This window comes from Emiliania huxleyi (assembly GCF_000372725.1).
Source record: "Emiliania huxleyi CCMP1516 unplaced genomic scaffold EMIHUscaffold_107, whole genome shotgun sequence".
NCBI classification, from domain to species: domain Eukaryota; phylum Haptophyta; order Isochrysidales; family Noelaerhabdaceae; genus Emiliania; species Emiliania huxleyi.
The window spans coordinates 216,217-232,414 of record NW_005201984.1 but is presented as its reverse complement, the minus strand read 5'-3'; the positions used below and the strand labels follow the sequence as shown (position 1 = coordinate 232,414).

At 67.4% G+C, this 16,198-nt stretch overlaps 2 protein-coding genes across 2 annotated transcripts; one reads left to right on the top strand and one right to left on the bottom strand.

The window, feature by feature from the left end:
• Positions 1 to 4,274: 4,274 nt before the first annotated feature.
• Positions 4,275 to 8,468, top strand: EMIHUDRAFT_466578 (hypothetical protein; the record flags this gene model as incomplete). The annotated part of the gene is made up of 9 exons (XM_005792521.1): positions 4,275 to 5,282; positions 5,445 to 5,483; positions 5,583 to 5,852; positions 5,977 to 6,197; positions 6,235 to 6,530; positions 6,579 to 6,610; positions 6,748 to 6,856; positions 7,171 to 7,683; positions 8,167 to 8,468. The coding sequence occupies 9 exons, from the start codon at positions 4,275 to 4,277 to the stop codon at positions 8,223 to 8,225; spliced, it is 2,547 nt and encodes an 848-aa protein (XP_005792578.1). The 3' UTR covers positions 8,226 to 8,468.
• A 2,180-nt stretch (positions 8,469 to 10,648) lies between these two features.
• Positions 10,649 to 13,260, bottom strand: EMIHUDRAFT_422986 (hypothetical protein; the record flags this gene model as incomplete). Its single annotated transcript, XM_005792520.1, has 9 exons — positions 10,649 to 11,007; positions 11,192 to 11,287; positions 11,368 to 11,499; positions 11,550 to 11,627; positions 11,784 to 11,905; positions 11,972 to 12,125; positions 12,278 to 12,340; positions 12,592 to 12,657; positions 12,895 to 13,260. 9 exons carry the CDS (start codon positions 13,258 to 13,260, stop codon positions 10,819 to 10,821), a joined length of 1,266 nt encoding a protein of 421 aa, XP_005792577.1. The 3' UTR covers positions 10,649 to 10,818.
• Positions 13,261 to 16,198: the final 2,938 nt, after the last annotated feature.

Genomic DNA, 16,198 nt, shown 5'->3' with positions numbered 1-16,198 from the left:
GGCGGTGGCGGCGAGGGCGGTGGCGGCGAGGGTGGCGGCGGTGAGGGCGGCGGGGAAGGGCATGCCAGTGCGAGGCCGGCAGGGCCTGAAGTGGTGTCTATCCACCCCGTCGTCGCCGTCGGGCAGGGGGCGCTGCTGACGCTGAACAGGTACGGCGTCGCGCTGCTGTCCGCGTAGTCCGCTCCGACTGCCCAGGATCCGAAGGCTGCGATGTAGTAGAGGTAGGCGCCGCCGGCGTGCTGGTAGACCGACCGCCCGTCTGGCGTCTGCATGCCGGTGGCGGCGTAGACGCCCATGCGGCTCGAGTGGTCTGCCTCTGCGCCGCTGACCACCGGAGTGTCGCAGTCGCACACCGGAGCGGGCGACACGGGGGGCGGCGGCGAGGGCGGAGGCGGGCTCGGCGGGGGCGGGCTTGGAGGCGGCGGCGAGGGCGACGGGGGACTGGGCGGTGGTGGCGAGGGCGGCGGTGGGTTGGGAGGCGGAGGTGAGGGCGGCGGTAGGCTTGGTGGCGGTGGCGAGGGCGGTGGTGGCGAGGGCGGCGGCGGGCTCGGAGGCGGCGGCAAGGGCGAGGGTGGCGGTGGCGAGGGCGGCGGCGGGCTCGGAGGCGTCGGCGAGGGCGGAGGTGGGCTCGGCGGGGGCGGGCTGGGTGGCGGAGGCGAGGGCGACGGGGGACTGGGCGGTGGTGGCGAGGGCGGCGGTGGGTTGGGAGGCGGCGGCGAGGGTGGGGGCGGGCTCGGAGGCGGCGGCGAGGGCGGAGGCGGCGATGGAGGTGACGGGCTTGGAGGCGGCGGCGAGGGCGGAGGCGGGCCGGGCGGTGGTGGCGAGGGTGGGGGCGGTGAGGGCGGCGGAGGTGAGGGTGGGGGCGGCGACGGAGGCGGCGGCGAGGGAGGCGGCGAGGGCGGTGGTGGCGAGGGCTGCGGTGAGCTCGGTGGCGGGGGGCTTGGCGGTGGGGGCGAGGGCGGCGGGTGTGAGGGTGGCGGAGACGTGGGTGGTGGTGGCAATGGTGGCGGCAAGGTTGGTGGCGGCCAGGTCGGCGGTGGCGGTGAGGGTGGCGGGGGTGAGGGAGGCGGTGAGCTCGGCGGAGGCAGCGAAGGGGGCGGTGGGCTCGGCGGGGGCAGCGATGGTGGTGGTGGCGCGGGTGGTGGCAGCGCTGGCGGCGGTGACGCTGGCGGTGGTGGCGAGGGCGGCGGCGGCAGCGGAGGCGGCGGGCCCGGCGGCGGCGGGCTGGGAGGTGGCGGGTTCGGCGGCGGAGGCGAGGGCGGCGGGGGCGAGGGCGGCGGTGGGCTTGGAGGCGGCGGCGAGGGCGGCGGCGGACTGGGCGGAGGCGGTGAGGGCGGAGGCGGCGAGGGTGGGGGCGGCGACGGAGGCGGCGGCGACGGAGGCAGCGGCGGAGGCGAGGGCGGAGGCGGCGAGGGCGGCGGGGGCGAGGGTGGTGGAGGCGAGGGCGGCGGGGAAGGGCATGCCAATGCGAGGCCGACAGGGCCTGAAGCGGTGTCTATCCACCCCGTCGTCGCCGTCGGGCAGGGGGCGCTGCTGACGCTGAACAGGTACGGCGTCGCGCTGCTGTCCGCGTAGTCCGCTCCGACTGCCCAGGATCCGAAGGCTGCGATGTAGTAGAGGTAGGCGCCGCCGGCGTGCTGGTAGACCGACCGCCCGTCTGGCGTCTGCATGCCGGTGGCGGCGTAGACGCCCATGCGGCTCGAGTGGTCTGCCTCTGCGCCGCTGACCACCGGAGTGTCGCAGTCGCACACCGGAGCGGGCGACACGGGGGGCGGAGGCGAGGGCAGAGGCGGGCTCGGCGGGGGCGGGCTTGGAGGTGGTGGCGAGGGCGGCGGAGGCGGGCTGGGCGGTGGCGACGAGGGCGGTGGCGGGCTCGGTGGTGGTGAGCTTGGTGGCGGAGGTGAGGGCGGCGGCGGTAAGGGCAAAGGCGGCGGCGGAGAGGGCGGCGGCGGTAAGGGAGGTGGCGAGGGCGGCGGTGGCGATGGTGGTGGTGGCGAGGGTGGCGGCGACGGAGGAGGCGGCGATGGCGGTGGTGGTGAAAGTGGAGGGGGCGAGGGCGGAGGAGGCGATGGTGGTGGCGAAGGGGGTGGTGGCGAGGGCGGCGGCGGCGAGGGCGGCGGGGGCGAGGGAGGCGGCGGCGAGGGTGGAGGCGATGGTGGCGGCGAGGGTGGCGGCGGCGAGGGCGGTGGCGGGCTTGGGGGTGGCGGCGACGGAGGCGGCGAAGGCGGATTGCAGACGAGGGCCCCGTATTGCGAGCACTTGCCCTGTGCCTGGTCCTTCCAATAGCACACGCGGTACGCGCCATTTCTGTCAATATAGTAGTAGTCGTCGCACGACAGCCCACCGGAGAAGCAGATGTCCCTGAGGCCCGGAAGGGTGTCGTCGATCCGATTGCACTTCTTCTCGGTGAAGGACTCGCCATCGACCGTGGTGTAATCCGAAATGTCCGCCGCGCCGCAAGCGTTGTTCGGGTCGTCCATGTTCACGCGGCCCTCCGAGGCGAGATTGACGCACGTGTATGGTTGCAGCGGCGGCGGCGGCGGAGAGGGCGGCGGCAGTGAGGGAGGTGGCGACGGAGGCGGCGGTGGTGGAGGCGAGGGCGGCGGCGGTAAAGGCGGCGGCGGAGAGGGTGGCGGCGGTGAGGGCGGCGGGGAAGGGCATGCCAATGCGAGGCCGACAGGGCCTGAAGTGGTGTCTATCCACCCCGTCGTCGCCGTCGGGCAGGGGGCGCTGCTGACGCTGAACAGGTACGGCGTCGCGCTGCTGTCCGCGTAGTCCGCTCCGACTGCCCAGGATCCGAAGGCTGCGATGTAGTAGAGGTAGGCGCCGCCGGCGTGCTGGTAGACCGACCGCCCGTCTGGCGTCTGCATGCCGGTGGCGGCATAGACGCCCATGCGGCTCGAGTGGTCTGCCTCTGCGCCGCTGACCACCGGAGTGTCGCAGTCGCACACCGGAGCGGGCGACACGGGGGGCGGCGGCGAGGGCGGAGGCGGGCTGGGAGGCGGAGGTGAGGGCGGCGGGGAAGGGCATGCCAATGCGAGGCCGACAGGGCCTGAAGTGGTGTCTATCCACCCCGTCGTCGCCGTCGGGCAGGGGGCGCTGCTGACGCTGTACAGGTACGGCGTCGCGCTGCTGTCCGCGTAGTCCGCTCCGACTGCCCAGGATCCGAAGGCTGTGATGTAGTAGAGGTAGGCGCCGCCGGCGTGCTGGTAGACCGACCGCCCGTCTGGCGTCTGCACGCCAAGCTCCGTGTACACACCCATTTGGTCCGGGCGCGAAGACTCCGCGCCGCCAACAACCACGTTGCCGCACGCACACTCCCCGGAAGCATGCGCTCGAGGCCAGAAGAAGGAGAGTAGGGGCAGGAGCAGCATTGGAGAATCCTGTCACGCGCTCGGACCACGAAGTCGTTTTGGTGTTTGGGTTTCGGCTCCCGCTCAGTTGTCGGTGTGTACGGACGCATGTTGCGGGCATCACAGATTCGGCGGCGTGAGGGGTCGGGCAGGATCAGAAAACGTCGAGGTCGGGCACATCATCTTTCTTCCGGGGATGGCTGCTGCATGCAGCCAAGCAAGCGGCAGCGGGCGGATAAGTAAGGACATACATGAACAAACCATATATATACCTGCCTGCGCAGTCCGTCCGTCATCGCCCGGGCGGTCGCAGGCGGTGCCATCAACCCACCCTCGGCACCGCTGCACGTACGTGCGTGACGCTCCCTCTCCCAACTCGGCTCCGCCCTCGTCCACCCGCGCCCGCCCCATCATGTGCTCTCAGGCTGATTGCGGCGTGTGTTGCGGCGCAATCAATCAATGCCGACCCACCAGACGCTGGCCAGAGCATGATTGTGATGCCTCTGTCTGGGCCGGGGGAGCGTTCGAGGCGGCCTCCCTGCCCTTTGCGTCGCTCGCCTGCGACCACTGTTGAGTTGCAGCAGTAAGTACAAAAGTAGCAGTGGTGGGGAGGGCTTGCGCCCCCCCCCACCCCCCCCCCCGGGCATCTTGGTCAACTCGTGTGGCTGCGGGCTGCCTCTCCAACCGCTTTTGCAGCGTCCTTCTCTGCCCGGTGCTCGCGCTGTCGCTCTGCCGGTCATCGCCGGCGTACGTATGCGGAGCGGCGGGCCCATCGTTACAGAGACAACAAGAACATTTCTCCCGTCAGGAGAAAAAGAAATCCTCTAGCTTTGGAGTGCGTGTGCCCCGTCGTCCATGCTAGGACGTGTGTAACACTGACTAACGCTTTGGCATTAGAAAAAAAGAAAAAGTACCCGCCAAATGGACATGCTTGCGATGCCCGCGGAGTCGGCGATGCCCGCGGAGTCGGCGCCGCAGGATGAGGAGGTGGAGAGCGAGGAGGAGGCGGAGGCGGAGGTGGAGAGCGAGGAGGAGGCAGAGGCGGAGGGTAGCGAGAGCGAGGTCGAGGCACAGGTCGAGAGTGACGGGGAGAGTCCCAAGCCGGAGGAGCCGCTGGAGGAGCTGAGGGCGGCGGCTAACGCTGCAGCGCAGAGATTGGCGGAGGCTGAGAAAGCGCTTGCAGCGGCGAGGGCGGCGGCGTCAGCAAAGGCGGCGGCGGCGGCGGCGGCGGCGGCGGAGGCGGAGGCGGAGGCTGTGTCGAGGGAGGCAGTGCCTGCCGAAACCGAGATGGCGCAGCGAAGTCGGCCGGCCGCGGAGGAAGCCCTCCCCGTCTTCTCCGCGCCGCCCGTCTTGACCGTCTTCTCCGCGCCGCCAGTCCCGACCGTCGGCTTCCCGTGCTGGGCCAAGGTACGCGGCTCGCCTTGGTGGCCCGCAGTCATCCGCGCAGAGGAGGAGGGCGACTCGGTGCGGGTGCGCTTTTGCGGCACGGGCGACGTGGCGACGCTCGAGCGAGCGAGTTGCATCAAGCCGCTCCGCGAGGACGAGCGCCTCTTCGACGCCAAGCGCTGGGGCAAGGACTTTGGACGGCCAAAATGGAGCCACCTTCGCGCGCCCTTTGCTCGCGCTGTTGCTGAGGTGCTCGCACTCGAGGCGACTCTCCCGCCTGCGCCGCCGCCTGCACAGGCCGCGTCGGCGCCCGCCGCGGCCGCAGGGGAGGAGGAGGAAGAGGAGAGAAAGGAGGAGGAGGAGGAGGAGGAGGAGGAGGAGGAGGAGGAGGAGGAGGAGGAGGAGGAGGAGGAGGAGGAGGAGGAGGAGGAGGAGGAGGAGGAGGAGGAGGAGGAGGAGGAGCCGCTGCCCGAGGGGGTGGAGGTGGGCGGGTTTTGCGTCGCGACGGCCCCGCACGCCGGCGAGCGGAGGCGCTTCAAGGCGGTGCTGCTCGGTGTCCGCTCCTCTGGCGTGCCGCTCCACGTCAAGTTCGTCGGCACCGAGGCGGGAGAGCCTTTCACCCAGCTTTCGGCCCACCTTGGTCTCTCGAGGCGTGCTCCCTCTCGACGGCAGCCCCTCGCTGAGCGCCGCGCCGCGCCAGTGTAGGCGCCCTCCACCGCCACCACCTTCCTCTTCGCCAGCCAGGTGTCGGCCTTGCCCCCGTCTCCCGGAGCCCTCCCTGAGCCCTCCCTCAACCCTCTCGGAACCCTCCCTGACCCTCTCGGAACCACTTTCCGCCTGCAGGTGTCGGCTTGGACCCCGCCCGAGCAGCGGCCAGGCGCGGCGGCTGCCTCCCCGAGCTCGGCGGCGGAGAACCGCAAGCTGCGCGTGCGCTCCTCCGCCTCGGGGCTCGTGCTTCCCCGGACGGGCGTGCCTGCCGGGCCGGCGGCAGGTGCCGCCGGGGCAGAGGGCTGGCTCAGCGGAGGGCCTCACGTCGGCCAGCGGCTGCTGCGGCGCCTCGAAGGGCATGGGGACATCGGCGCGGTGGTGCGGCTCTACCTGCCGCCGGGCGAGGCGAGAGCAGCCGAGATGGGCCGAGATGGGGGGGGGGGGGTTGGAAGACCGCGCGAGTCGTGTCACGGCAGGCGGAGGACGAGCCCGCGCTGTGTAATAATAATAATAATAATAATCACGGCAGGCGGAGGACGAGCCCGCGCTGTGGCGGATCGAGCACGACGACGGCGAGATTAGCCGAGATTGGCCGAGATCAGACGAGGCGGCGGCGAGGACTGAGAGGCTGTGGGCGGCGTGCTTTCAGCTGCGAGCCGTGCCGCACCAGGGGACGGCGAGGACCTCGAGGAGAACGAGCTTCTCGAGGCAATCGCTCGGCGCAAAGGGAGGCTGCGGACGCCGTCGCACGTGAGCCGCGCCCCTCCACCCCTGTAGCTGCGAGCAGGCGGTCGGGCACGCTCGTGAGCGCGACCAAGCACGCGAGGCCGCTCCACGTCGCCGCACTCGCCGAGGAGCTCAGGTCGGACGCCGAGGCGGTGGCGGTCTTCGAGGCGGCGCAGCGCGTCAAGAAGGCGAAGCAGAACGTCGACCTCGAGGTCGCCGGCTGGCGGATCCTCTACAAGCAGCGCGGCGACAAGTCCCACGGGTTCGGGGACCTGTACGTGTACGAGCCGGGCGAGGCGACCGTCAACTGCAACCACGGAGGCGCCGCTCGATTTGGCTGCGCGGGGGGGTGGGGGGGTCTGGGGCGGATCCTTCCGTGAAGCGTCTCCCGGTGCCTTGCTGCAGGCGCGTGCCGCTCGATGGGCTCGCTGCACGAGGTGCTGCCGCAGCGGGCCGGCGCGAGCCGCGACACGTCCGCGACACGTCCGCGACACGTCCACGACAGGTGCTGCTGCAGCGGGCCGACGCCAAGCGGACGGGCGAGCGGTGGAAGCCTCCGCTCCTCGGCAGCGAGGTGGAGGTGGAGGTGGAGGCGGCGGGGGGTGGGCAGGAGTGGCGGAGGGCGGACGTGCGCTCGCACCTCGCCGACGGCCGCTTCCTCGTGTGCGTGCACCTGCCGTCGGGTGAGTCTCGAGAGGGGGGAGGGGGGAGGAGGGAGAGGGGCGGGGGGGGGGAGAGTCACACCGGGAGGAGAGTGGGAGGTTCCCCTCACACACCGGGAGGAGAGTGGTAGTGTGTGTGTGTGTGTGTGTGTGTGTGTGTGTGTGTGTGGTTCCCCTCACTCGACTGGTGGCCACCGGCGCCCACGGCGTGTGCCCTCTCTCCCCTCTCGCAATCCACCGCCTCGGAGCCCTCCCCTGCAGGCGAGCCAGACGAGGAGTGGCTCGAGTATCTCCCCGTATCTCCCCATATCTCCCCATATCTCCCCATGTCTCAGGCGAGCCCGACGAGGAGTGGCTCGAGTGGTTCTCGCGCGCCGACGAGGGCGGCGAGTGGCGGCGGGTGGAGCAGCGGCTCCAGCTCACGCACGAGCCGCCGCGCGCGGGCGCGAAGCGCAGCCGCGACGCGGGCGGCGGCGAGGAGGCGGCGGCGGAGGCGGCGGCGGAGGCGGCGGGCGGCGAGGAGGGCTCGCGGAAGCGCGCCCGCCCGCCATCGCACCGCCGCCCGTGGAGCGAGGAGGAGGAGGAGGCGCTGGTGCAGCACGCGGCGGCGAGCGGCGGTGCGCCAGTCAAGTGGGGCCCGTTTGCGGAGAGGTCCGGCCGCACTGAAATCGCGTGCCAGCAGCGGTGGAAAAGGATGCGGGTCGGGCAGAGCGGCGGCGTCGTCGCCCTCGGAGAGGCGAGGCTGAAGCAGCACGCGAGGACCGTGCCGCGTACTAAGCACAAGGCGACGCCACTGGCGCTCCCGGCGCCGGCGGCCGCGATCGCGACAACCGCCGCCGCAGATGCCGGTGCGTCGCCCGTTGCCGGAGGCTGGGGAGGAGGAGGGGATGGAGGCGGAGGCGGAGGCGGTTTGCCGTTCGTCGCCCGCGACCACATCGGCGAGCTGCGCGCCAAGCTCACGCAGCACGGGCTCGAGGCGTACCTGGAGCGCTGCCTCGCCGAGGGCTTCGACGACCTGCACTTCCTCAAGACGATGCCGCGCGAGGAGGCGGCCTTCTGAGACCTAGCCGAGATCCAGCCGAGATCCAGCCGAGACAGGTATGTCCGAGGTGTGTCCGAGGTATAGCCGAGGTGTGGCCGCGCGAGGAGGTGGTCTCCGTCGCAAGGCAGACGCGCGACTTCACGGCTCTGTGAACAGGTGCTCGCCATCGCAAAGGAGACGCTCGGCACGCGGCCCTAGATTCGAAGTACACACCCGTGTCTTGCAGCAAGCACTCGAGACGACAACGGGTGGTTTACTCCCACCCTACCCTGTCGCACTCGCAACGCAGGCATGCGGCCCGGACACGCCCTCAAGTTCTACGACTGGTGCGTCCACGACCGCGCCTGACTACGACGGTGCGTCCACACGCCTGACGGAAGCGCGGCGCGACGCCCAGACGTTGGCTTGCGTTCCACGCTGCGTTGCCGCGACGTATCTCGTATGATGCACCGTCCACCGATGTGAGACCCTGCGTCACGGCGTGAACGGTGAAGCCTGGGAGATCTATCCGATCCCCCCGAGCGAGAAGTGCGTCAAGTGATAGAAGTGACATGACGGCTGATTTACATTTAGTGGATTTCCTCGCGGCTCACGTTACCGTCGTTTAGGTTTTCCGAGATAGCGATACTCTACCGTATATACCGAACCCCCCCCCGTCCGCCGCCCCCCCCGGGTGTTCCTCTCTCTCTCTTTCAGGGCTCAGCTCTCGGCACACGCCACACTGGGCAACACTCGAGCGGAGCCTCGCTCCGCCTCTCCACACAAGAAAACACGCAAAAGCCCGAGAAATAGGCGAATAAGAGGTCGGACACCTCTCAGCAGCACACGCCGCCTCTCTCCGTCATACGGCAACCGTGCCCTCCTTCGCCTTCCACGGCGTCGGGCCGCGACCGGTGACGCCTGACTTCTCGACGAGCTCGGCGAGCTCCTTGCGCGTGTAGGCGAGCAGCGAGGACAGGTCGACCACCTGTGCATGGTCCTGCCGGGGGCGGGGCGGGGCGGGGTGGGGGGGTGGAGGGGGGGCGGGGGGGCGGACGGTGGAGAGGGAAGTGGGGGGGGGGCGGGCGGATGGGCGTCTGCCGGGGGGAGAGCAGTGTCTCCTCTGGCTAGCAGGCCTGCTCGTCCATGCAGCCGGTGATGATGCACAGCTCGGCGTCGTTGCCGTGGTTGGCCCTCGAGTCGTAGTTTTCTGCCGCCGGGTCCTTGCACCCCGTAACGAGTTTGCAGTCGGTGGCGTCCTCAAACGTCGCTTCGGAGTTGTAGTTGGCGTTGTCGCTGTCCATGCACCCTTTGATCTCGCACTTGCCGTCGTCCGTGGCGGCAAGAGAGTTGTAGTTTTCCGCATTGCTATTCGTGCAGCCCGCAAAGGTGCACGAGCCATCTGAGGATTGAGCCCACGGGTTGTAGTTTGTCGCCGTGGAGTCCGTGCAGCCGGATATGGGGGGGTAAACACAGGCCGAAGGGTCCGGCACAGTGGCCGTAGACTCGTAGTTGAGCGCCAAGCTGTCCATGCACCCGAACCACACCATGGAGACGACTGCCGGGCGGGGCGGCGAAGAGCAGAAAAACGCCCAAGTGTTTGGCTGCCCGTGATGCTCTACGGCGTCTAGGAATTTTTCAAAAAAAACAAAACCACGCACCCAAGACGCAGAAGCTCAGACAGTCGAGAAAGGGATAGACCGCAACGACAGTCAGAAGTCAGCGCTGGGTCCCAGGGCGAATGCGATGACGGCCTCTAGTGTGAGCTCTAGCTAGTGAGCTCATCGCTACTATACTCGAGTATGCAGCGAGTTAGTTAGGAGCCGACCGACCGACCCAGCGACCCTCGCGTCCGGTGCTCACCGACGGCCGGGCGGGCCACCCGCCCACACTAGCCTGCCCGGCTGTGATGCTCTACGGCGTCTATTCACACAAAAACACAACCACGGACCCAAGACGCACAAGCTTCTATTCACACAAAAGCACAACCCCGGGCCCGAAATCGCGTCTATTCACAGCCTTGTTATTGAGAAGAAAATACGACCTATGGCGTCACACAAAAGCACGACGTCGCCCGAAATCGCACAAGTTTTTGCCTGACGTCTTCCCTCTCCGACACTAGGCACAGTAGCTAGAGAGGGAGAGAGGGAGAGAGAGTTGAGTGAGTGAGTGCGAGAGCGAGAGAGAGACGAGACAGAGAGAGAGAGGAGAGAGAGAGAGAGAGAGAGAGAGAGAGAGAGAGAGAGAGAGAGAGAGAGAGAGAGAGAGAGAGAGAGAGAGAGAGAGAGAGAGAGAGAGAGGAGAGAGAGACCATCTTTTGTATTCTCCCAACGTTCACATTGCCCCCTCCCTGCGAGTGCGCACAGCCCCAAGGGTCAGGGCTCAAGTGCTCCGGTAGCCCGCACGATCCGCGATCCTGTGACCATCCGGCGGATACACTATTTTCGAAATACTCCATGTCAGTATCACACACGACACAGGACAGCACGGTTCGCAGATCGCAGTCCAGTCTTTATAGTCGTTGACGTTGTGGCTTTGTGCACACACCTGCACGAGCTGCACACCGACCCGACACCGCACATGCCGCGTACAACAATTAGCGTTACTGCGACTTATAACCTCATCGACGCGCCGATCCGCGCCGAATATCCCGGAAAGCGAAATACGAGAACGAAATGTACGCCGTGAGCCCCGTTGGTGAGCGTGACTGAGCCTGAGAGAGAGAGAGCTTTTGAATAACGCACGTGAGACGTGTGCGGGCCACTGGCGCGGCGTGCTTTTGTTGAAGCAACTCTTATCTCTTTGTACCGTACGTGTCACCGTAAAGGGGTTAGAATATAACAACGCGCGCGCGGGCTTCCGGGCTACCGACTGGCGGGGCGCACGCGCACGTGCGGTGGGGCACACCCACACCGCCCACGGGCGAGAGAGGGCGGCCAAAACCGGCGGGCGATCATGTCGGCTACTTCTTCTTGTCCGTCGTTACGTTAAACTTGAAGAAGATGACGTCGCCGTCCTTGACCACGTAGTTCTTCCCCTCCTGCCGGTACTTTCCCGACTCCTTGACCGCCGTCTCCGCGAGCGGGCCGGCACGGCCGTCGTCCGTCTCCTTCAGCTGCGCCTTCCAGTCGTCGTAGTTGTAGACCTCCGCCTGCGGGGGAGTGGGCGGGGGCAGAGTTGGAGGGCGGGTGGGGGTTGGAGGGCGGGTGAGGGCCGGCGAGGGCGGCGATGAGACGGGGTCGACGGCAGCGCGCTCGCGGGTGCAATCCTCGTCGGGTGGCCGGCGGTGTCGGCGTCTTGTGTCTGGTGTCGCGTGTGTGTCTCGCGGGGCGGGCCTTGATGAAACCGCGCTCAAAGTCCGTGTGGATGGTCCCCGCCGCCTTAGGCGCCGTCCACCCCTCGCGGATCGTCCAGCACTTGACCTCGTCGGCACCTGCACGGGACGCGTCCGCCGCCACGTCACGGGCGGATGTCCGCCGGGCGACGCCACCCCTTCGGGCCGGGGCGGCGCGCCGGCGGTGTAAAAGTGGACGAGCTGCAGCGTGTGGTAGCCGGTGCAGACGATCTTGTCCATCTGGCTCGCGCACTTCTGCTCCTCGCAGTAGGCGGCCCTCTCCGCCGGCTCCATGTCGACCAGCCTCGCCTGCTCACAGCCGCAACCCTCCCAGCCACGCGCGAGCCTGCGGGCCGCACAGGCCGACCCGGCCTCGCCTCCAGCGCGGCCGAGTACGGTATCATGCTCTCGCCCGGCCGGTTCTCGTCGATCCACGCCTACCTCGCAGCCGGTTCCCGCTCGCGGCAGGACGGCTCGCCGCTGGGCGGAAGGGAGCGGCGGGACGTGAAACAGCAGGAGAGGAGCTCGCGCGGCGGCTGCGGCGGCCCGAGGGAGCGAGAGCGGGAGAGGGGCAGCGGGGAGGAGGATGGGACTAGCGATCGTGAGGCGAGTCCCGGCAAAGGGCGGCAAGGCGAGCCGTCGCCTTGAGCTTCGGGAGCCACTTGTTCTTCTTGCGCAAAAAGTCCTTCTCGGACATGTTGACGAGGTGGAGGGCCTGTGGGACCGGGGGGGGGGGGGGGGACATGCGCATGCACAGCTCATCTCGGCTCGTCTCGGCCACTCTCGGCTCGGCTCGCCGTCTTGGAGGTGAGCAGGCAGCACTCGTTGAGCACGTCGATCTCCTTGGTGCTCCACGCTCCGAAGCGCGCCTCCTTCTCCTTGACGAACTCGAGGATCTTGTTCATGATCTCGAGCCGGTCCTTCTTCTCCTTGGCCTGGAGCGCGGACACAAGGCGACTCGGGGACGGGAACGCCGTGCCGCGCTGCGCTCCTGGCCTTTGAGAGTGAGCACGATGGAAACAGGTAGAGGCGATGACGTGGAGACGCGTCTGTGCTCGCTGGAGGAGAGAGAGAGAGGCGGGTCCACCTTGCCGTCCCTCTTTACCTCCTTCTCGAGCGGCTCAATCAGCTTCTCGAGCGCGGCGACGTCCTGAGGAACGCGGCGGCGGCGAGACAGAGTCGAGGCTGCACCGTCGAGTGGCGCGTCTCCGAAGGGCGCCGGCGCAGGCGCTCTAGCCGCGCCTCTCCTCTTAGCCGCAGCTTGTCGCAGAGCACCTCTCTGCATCACCTCTCTGCATCATCGCTCTACATCGCTCTGCATCGCTCTGCATCCTCTCTCTGCATCCCTCGGCGCCGCGCCTTCAGCCGCAGCTCGTCGCGGATGATCTCGAGGTCGCGCACCGGGTCCACCGAGTCCTCGACGTGCGTCGCCATGTCGCCGTCCGCCGTCTCCTCGAAGGTGCGCACCTACGGCCGGCCGCCATCCCTCTGCTCTCTCTCTCTCTCCGTGTGTGTGTGTGTGTGTGTGTGTGTGTGTGTGTGTGTGTGTGTGTGTGTGTGTGTGTGTGTGTGATCGCCCGCAGCGGCTACAATGGCGGCAGAGGCGGCGGCGGCGGCGGCAGGGCAGCGGCGGCGGCAGCGGCGGCGGAAGCGGCGGCGGCAGCGGCGGCGGCGGCGGAGGCGGAGGCAGAGGCGGCGGCGCACCACGTGGAAGATGGCGTCCGTCGCCGAGATGTGGGAGAGGAAGGCATTGCCGAGGCCCTCGCCGTCCGCCGCGCCCTTGACCAGACCCGCGATGTCAAAGATGGTCAGGTACGCCGGCACCTCATTCTTTGGCTTCCACATGTCGCACAGCTTGCGCCACTTCGGGTCCGGCACCTCGACCCTGGCCTCGGTCGGATCGATGGTGCAGAAGGGAAAGTTCTCGGCCGGCACAGACATCTTGCACATGATGTTGAACGTCGTCGACTTGCCCACGTTTGGCATGCCCACCATGCCAGCCTTGACATGGTTGGTAGGCCGGCCCAGGATGACGCGCGGCTTCTCCTCCTCCTTCTTCTTGGGCGGCATGCCTGCGATCAGGGCAGGTGCGTGAGCTGTGTCGCCGAGCCGCGCGCACCGAGGAGGCCGAGTCGAGAACGGTGACGAGCGACGCGGCACAGCGGCAAGCGCCTCTACAGCGAAGAGAGTGGCACGAAGAAAGAATTTAAACAAAACAACTCTCTCTCACATCTGACAGGCTCGACGAAGAAAGAATTCTCGGAGAGCCTCCGCGGAGCTGGGAATAGGACCGCCGCAAGCGGCGTGGCGTGGAGCGGTTGAGCATCCCTCCGGGGGCCCCTCTGCGCCGGGGAGGCGTTGTTGGAGGCTAGGACGCAAGCGTCCGTCGCCTTTTTCAAACTCGGGGCCCACTCCGCTACGCTCCGACCCGAATCTGGAGGGCCTAAAAGTTTAAGGTGTTGCTGCGCAAAAGGGGTCGGACACAGGGCGCAGCTCATGCTAAGAGCTAGAAGGGGAGCTAGAGAGAACGACTACCCTGTCCCGTTATTGCGTACACCAACACCACAAAACGCTCTCTCTCTCCTGTCCTCACTCAGAGCACAGAGGGGGGTCACAACTACCGAGTCTCTCGACTAGCTGCCACGTTGCCGACCGAGAGCGGATCTCCTCCTGCTCCGCAAGGAGGGTGGCCAAGGCTAAAGCCTTGCCGGAGCCGCCGGGGGCGTTGACGACTTGGAGAAGGTCGCCCTTGTACTTGTACTTGTAGAGATGCTCGAGGGGGTGCTTTGTGGGGCGGTGCGCAGCCAGGCCAGCAGTGAGGGGAGGCGCACCCTCACTCTCCTCGGTTGCAGAGCTCGTCGGAGGCTGCGTCATGACGGGAGGGTCGCGACAGCAGTCCTCGGGCGAGCCGACGCGCATGTCCAACCAGCGCTGGGACTCGTTGTGACGGCAGACGCCGGCTGCCTCTCCAACCGCTTCTGCAGCATCCTTCTTTGCCCGTGCATGGGCTCGATCCGATTCCGCAGCGTGTCGTCCCCAGCGGCGGTGCTGCGCGGGAGGCGGTCGCGGGCACGCTGGGCTCGATCAGCTTTCCCTAGCACGGACTTGGCGGACGTTCTTGGCTTCAATTTTGACCGCGCAAGATAAAAGGGTGTCCTAAGGGCTCTGCTCGCAAGGCGCCCGCGTCGCAGACGCGGTACCATTGACAAATCTGCAATATACCCCCACACGAACAAATAGCAAAATCCGAATACCGTGCACGAACTGGGTGATGTGGGACGCAAGCCTTCAGCTGGTGCCAAGACATTCGTAATGCCAAGCAAGACATTCGTAAAATTGAAGCCGAGAACGTCCGCCAAATCCGTGCTAGGGAAAGCTGATCGAGCCCAGCGTGCCCGCGACCGCCTCCCGCGCAGCACCGCCGCTGGGGACGACACGCTGCGGAATCGGATCGAGCCCATGCACGGGCAAAGAAGGACGCTGCAGAAGCGGTTGGAGAGGCAGCCGGCGTCTGCCGTCACAACGAGTCCCAGCGCTGGTTGGACATGCGCGTCGGCTCGCCCGAGGACTGCTGTCGCGACCCGTCGTGACGCAGCCTCCGACGAGCTCTGCAACCGAGGAGAGTGAGGGTGCGCCTCCCCTCACTGCTGGCCTGGCTGCGCACCGCCCCACAAAGCACCCCCTCGAGCATCTCTACAAGTACAAGTGCAAGGGCGACCTTCTCCAAGTCGTCAACACCCCCGGCGGCTCCGACAAGACTTTAGCCTTGGCCACCCTCCTTGCGGAGCAGGAGGAGATCCGCTCTCGGTCGGCAACGTGGCAGCTAGTCGAGAGACTCGGTAGTTGTGACCCCCCTCTGTGCTCTGAGTGAGGACAGGAGAGAGAGAGCTTTTGTGGTGTTGGTGTACGCAATAACGGGACAGGGTAGTCGTTCTCTCTAGCTCCCCTTCTAGCTCTTAGCATGAGCTGCGCCCTGTGTCCGACCCCTTTTGCGCAGCAACACCTTAAACTTTTAGGCCCTCCAAATTCGGGTCGGAGCGTAGCGGAGTGGGCCCCGAGTTTGAAAAGGGCGACGGACGCTTGCGTCCTAGCCTCCAACAACGCCTCCCCGGCGCAGAGGGGCCCCCGGAGGGATGCGCAACCGCTCCACGCCACGCCGCTTGCGGCGGTCCTTTTCCCAGCTCCGCTGAGGGCCCGTGCGTTATACGAATGTCTTGGCACCAGCTGAAGGCTTGCCCGGCGCACATCACGCAGTTCCTGCACGGTATTCGGATTTTGCTATTTGTTCGTGTGGGGGTATATTGCAGATTTGTCAATGGTACCGCGTCGCAGACGCGGGCGCCTTGCGGGCAGAGCCCTTAGCCACCCTTTATATCTTGCGCGGTCAATACAAGCCTCTCTCACAGCACACTGGCACGAAGAAAGAATTTTCGAGAGAAAGAACACGCCGCGCGAAGCGAGAGAAGCCGCGAGAGCAAGGGGTCGGCAGGCAGCAGCGGCGTCTCAGAACGAGGCCGAGGAGAGCGATGAGTCAGAGGATGAAACAGCAGGAAGGAGAGAAACGACGAGAGTGGGAAGAACGCGAGGTGGCATGAAGGTCGCTGCGAGAATTGGCGAGAAACTGCGAAGAGAGATAGGTAGGAAGAGGTAGACGCCCAAGGGTGGGCGACGGCTAGCACCACACTCCTCTCGCTCTTGAGCACTTGAGCACTGGATAGGGTCGATTCCGGCCTCCGCCGCGCCGGCCGGCATGCCACAGCTCTTGCCCTTCGATCTTGCCCTCGCCCCCCGCCGCCCCGCCGCCGCCCCGCCGCCATTGCCGCCTCCGTCACCGCCGCCGCCACCCTCGAGCCTCGTCACCACCGTCTCCACCGCCGCCCTCGCCGCCACACCGCCCTTAGCTTACCCCCACCCCCATCCTTGCTGCCGTCGGTGCCACCTACCAAGCCCCCGCCGCCCTCGCTGCCGCCTTGCCGCCCGCCCACCCTCGCCCTTACCATTGCCCCCG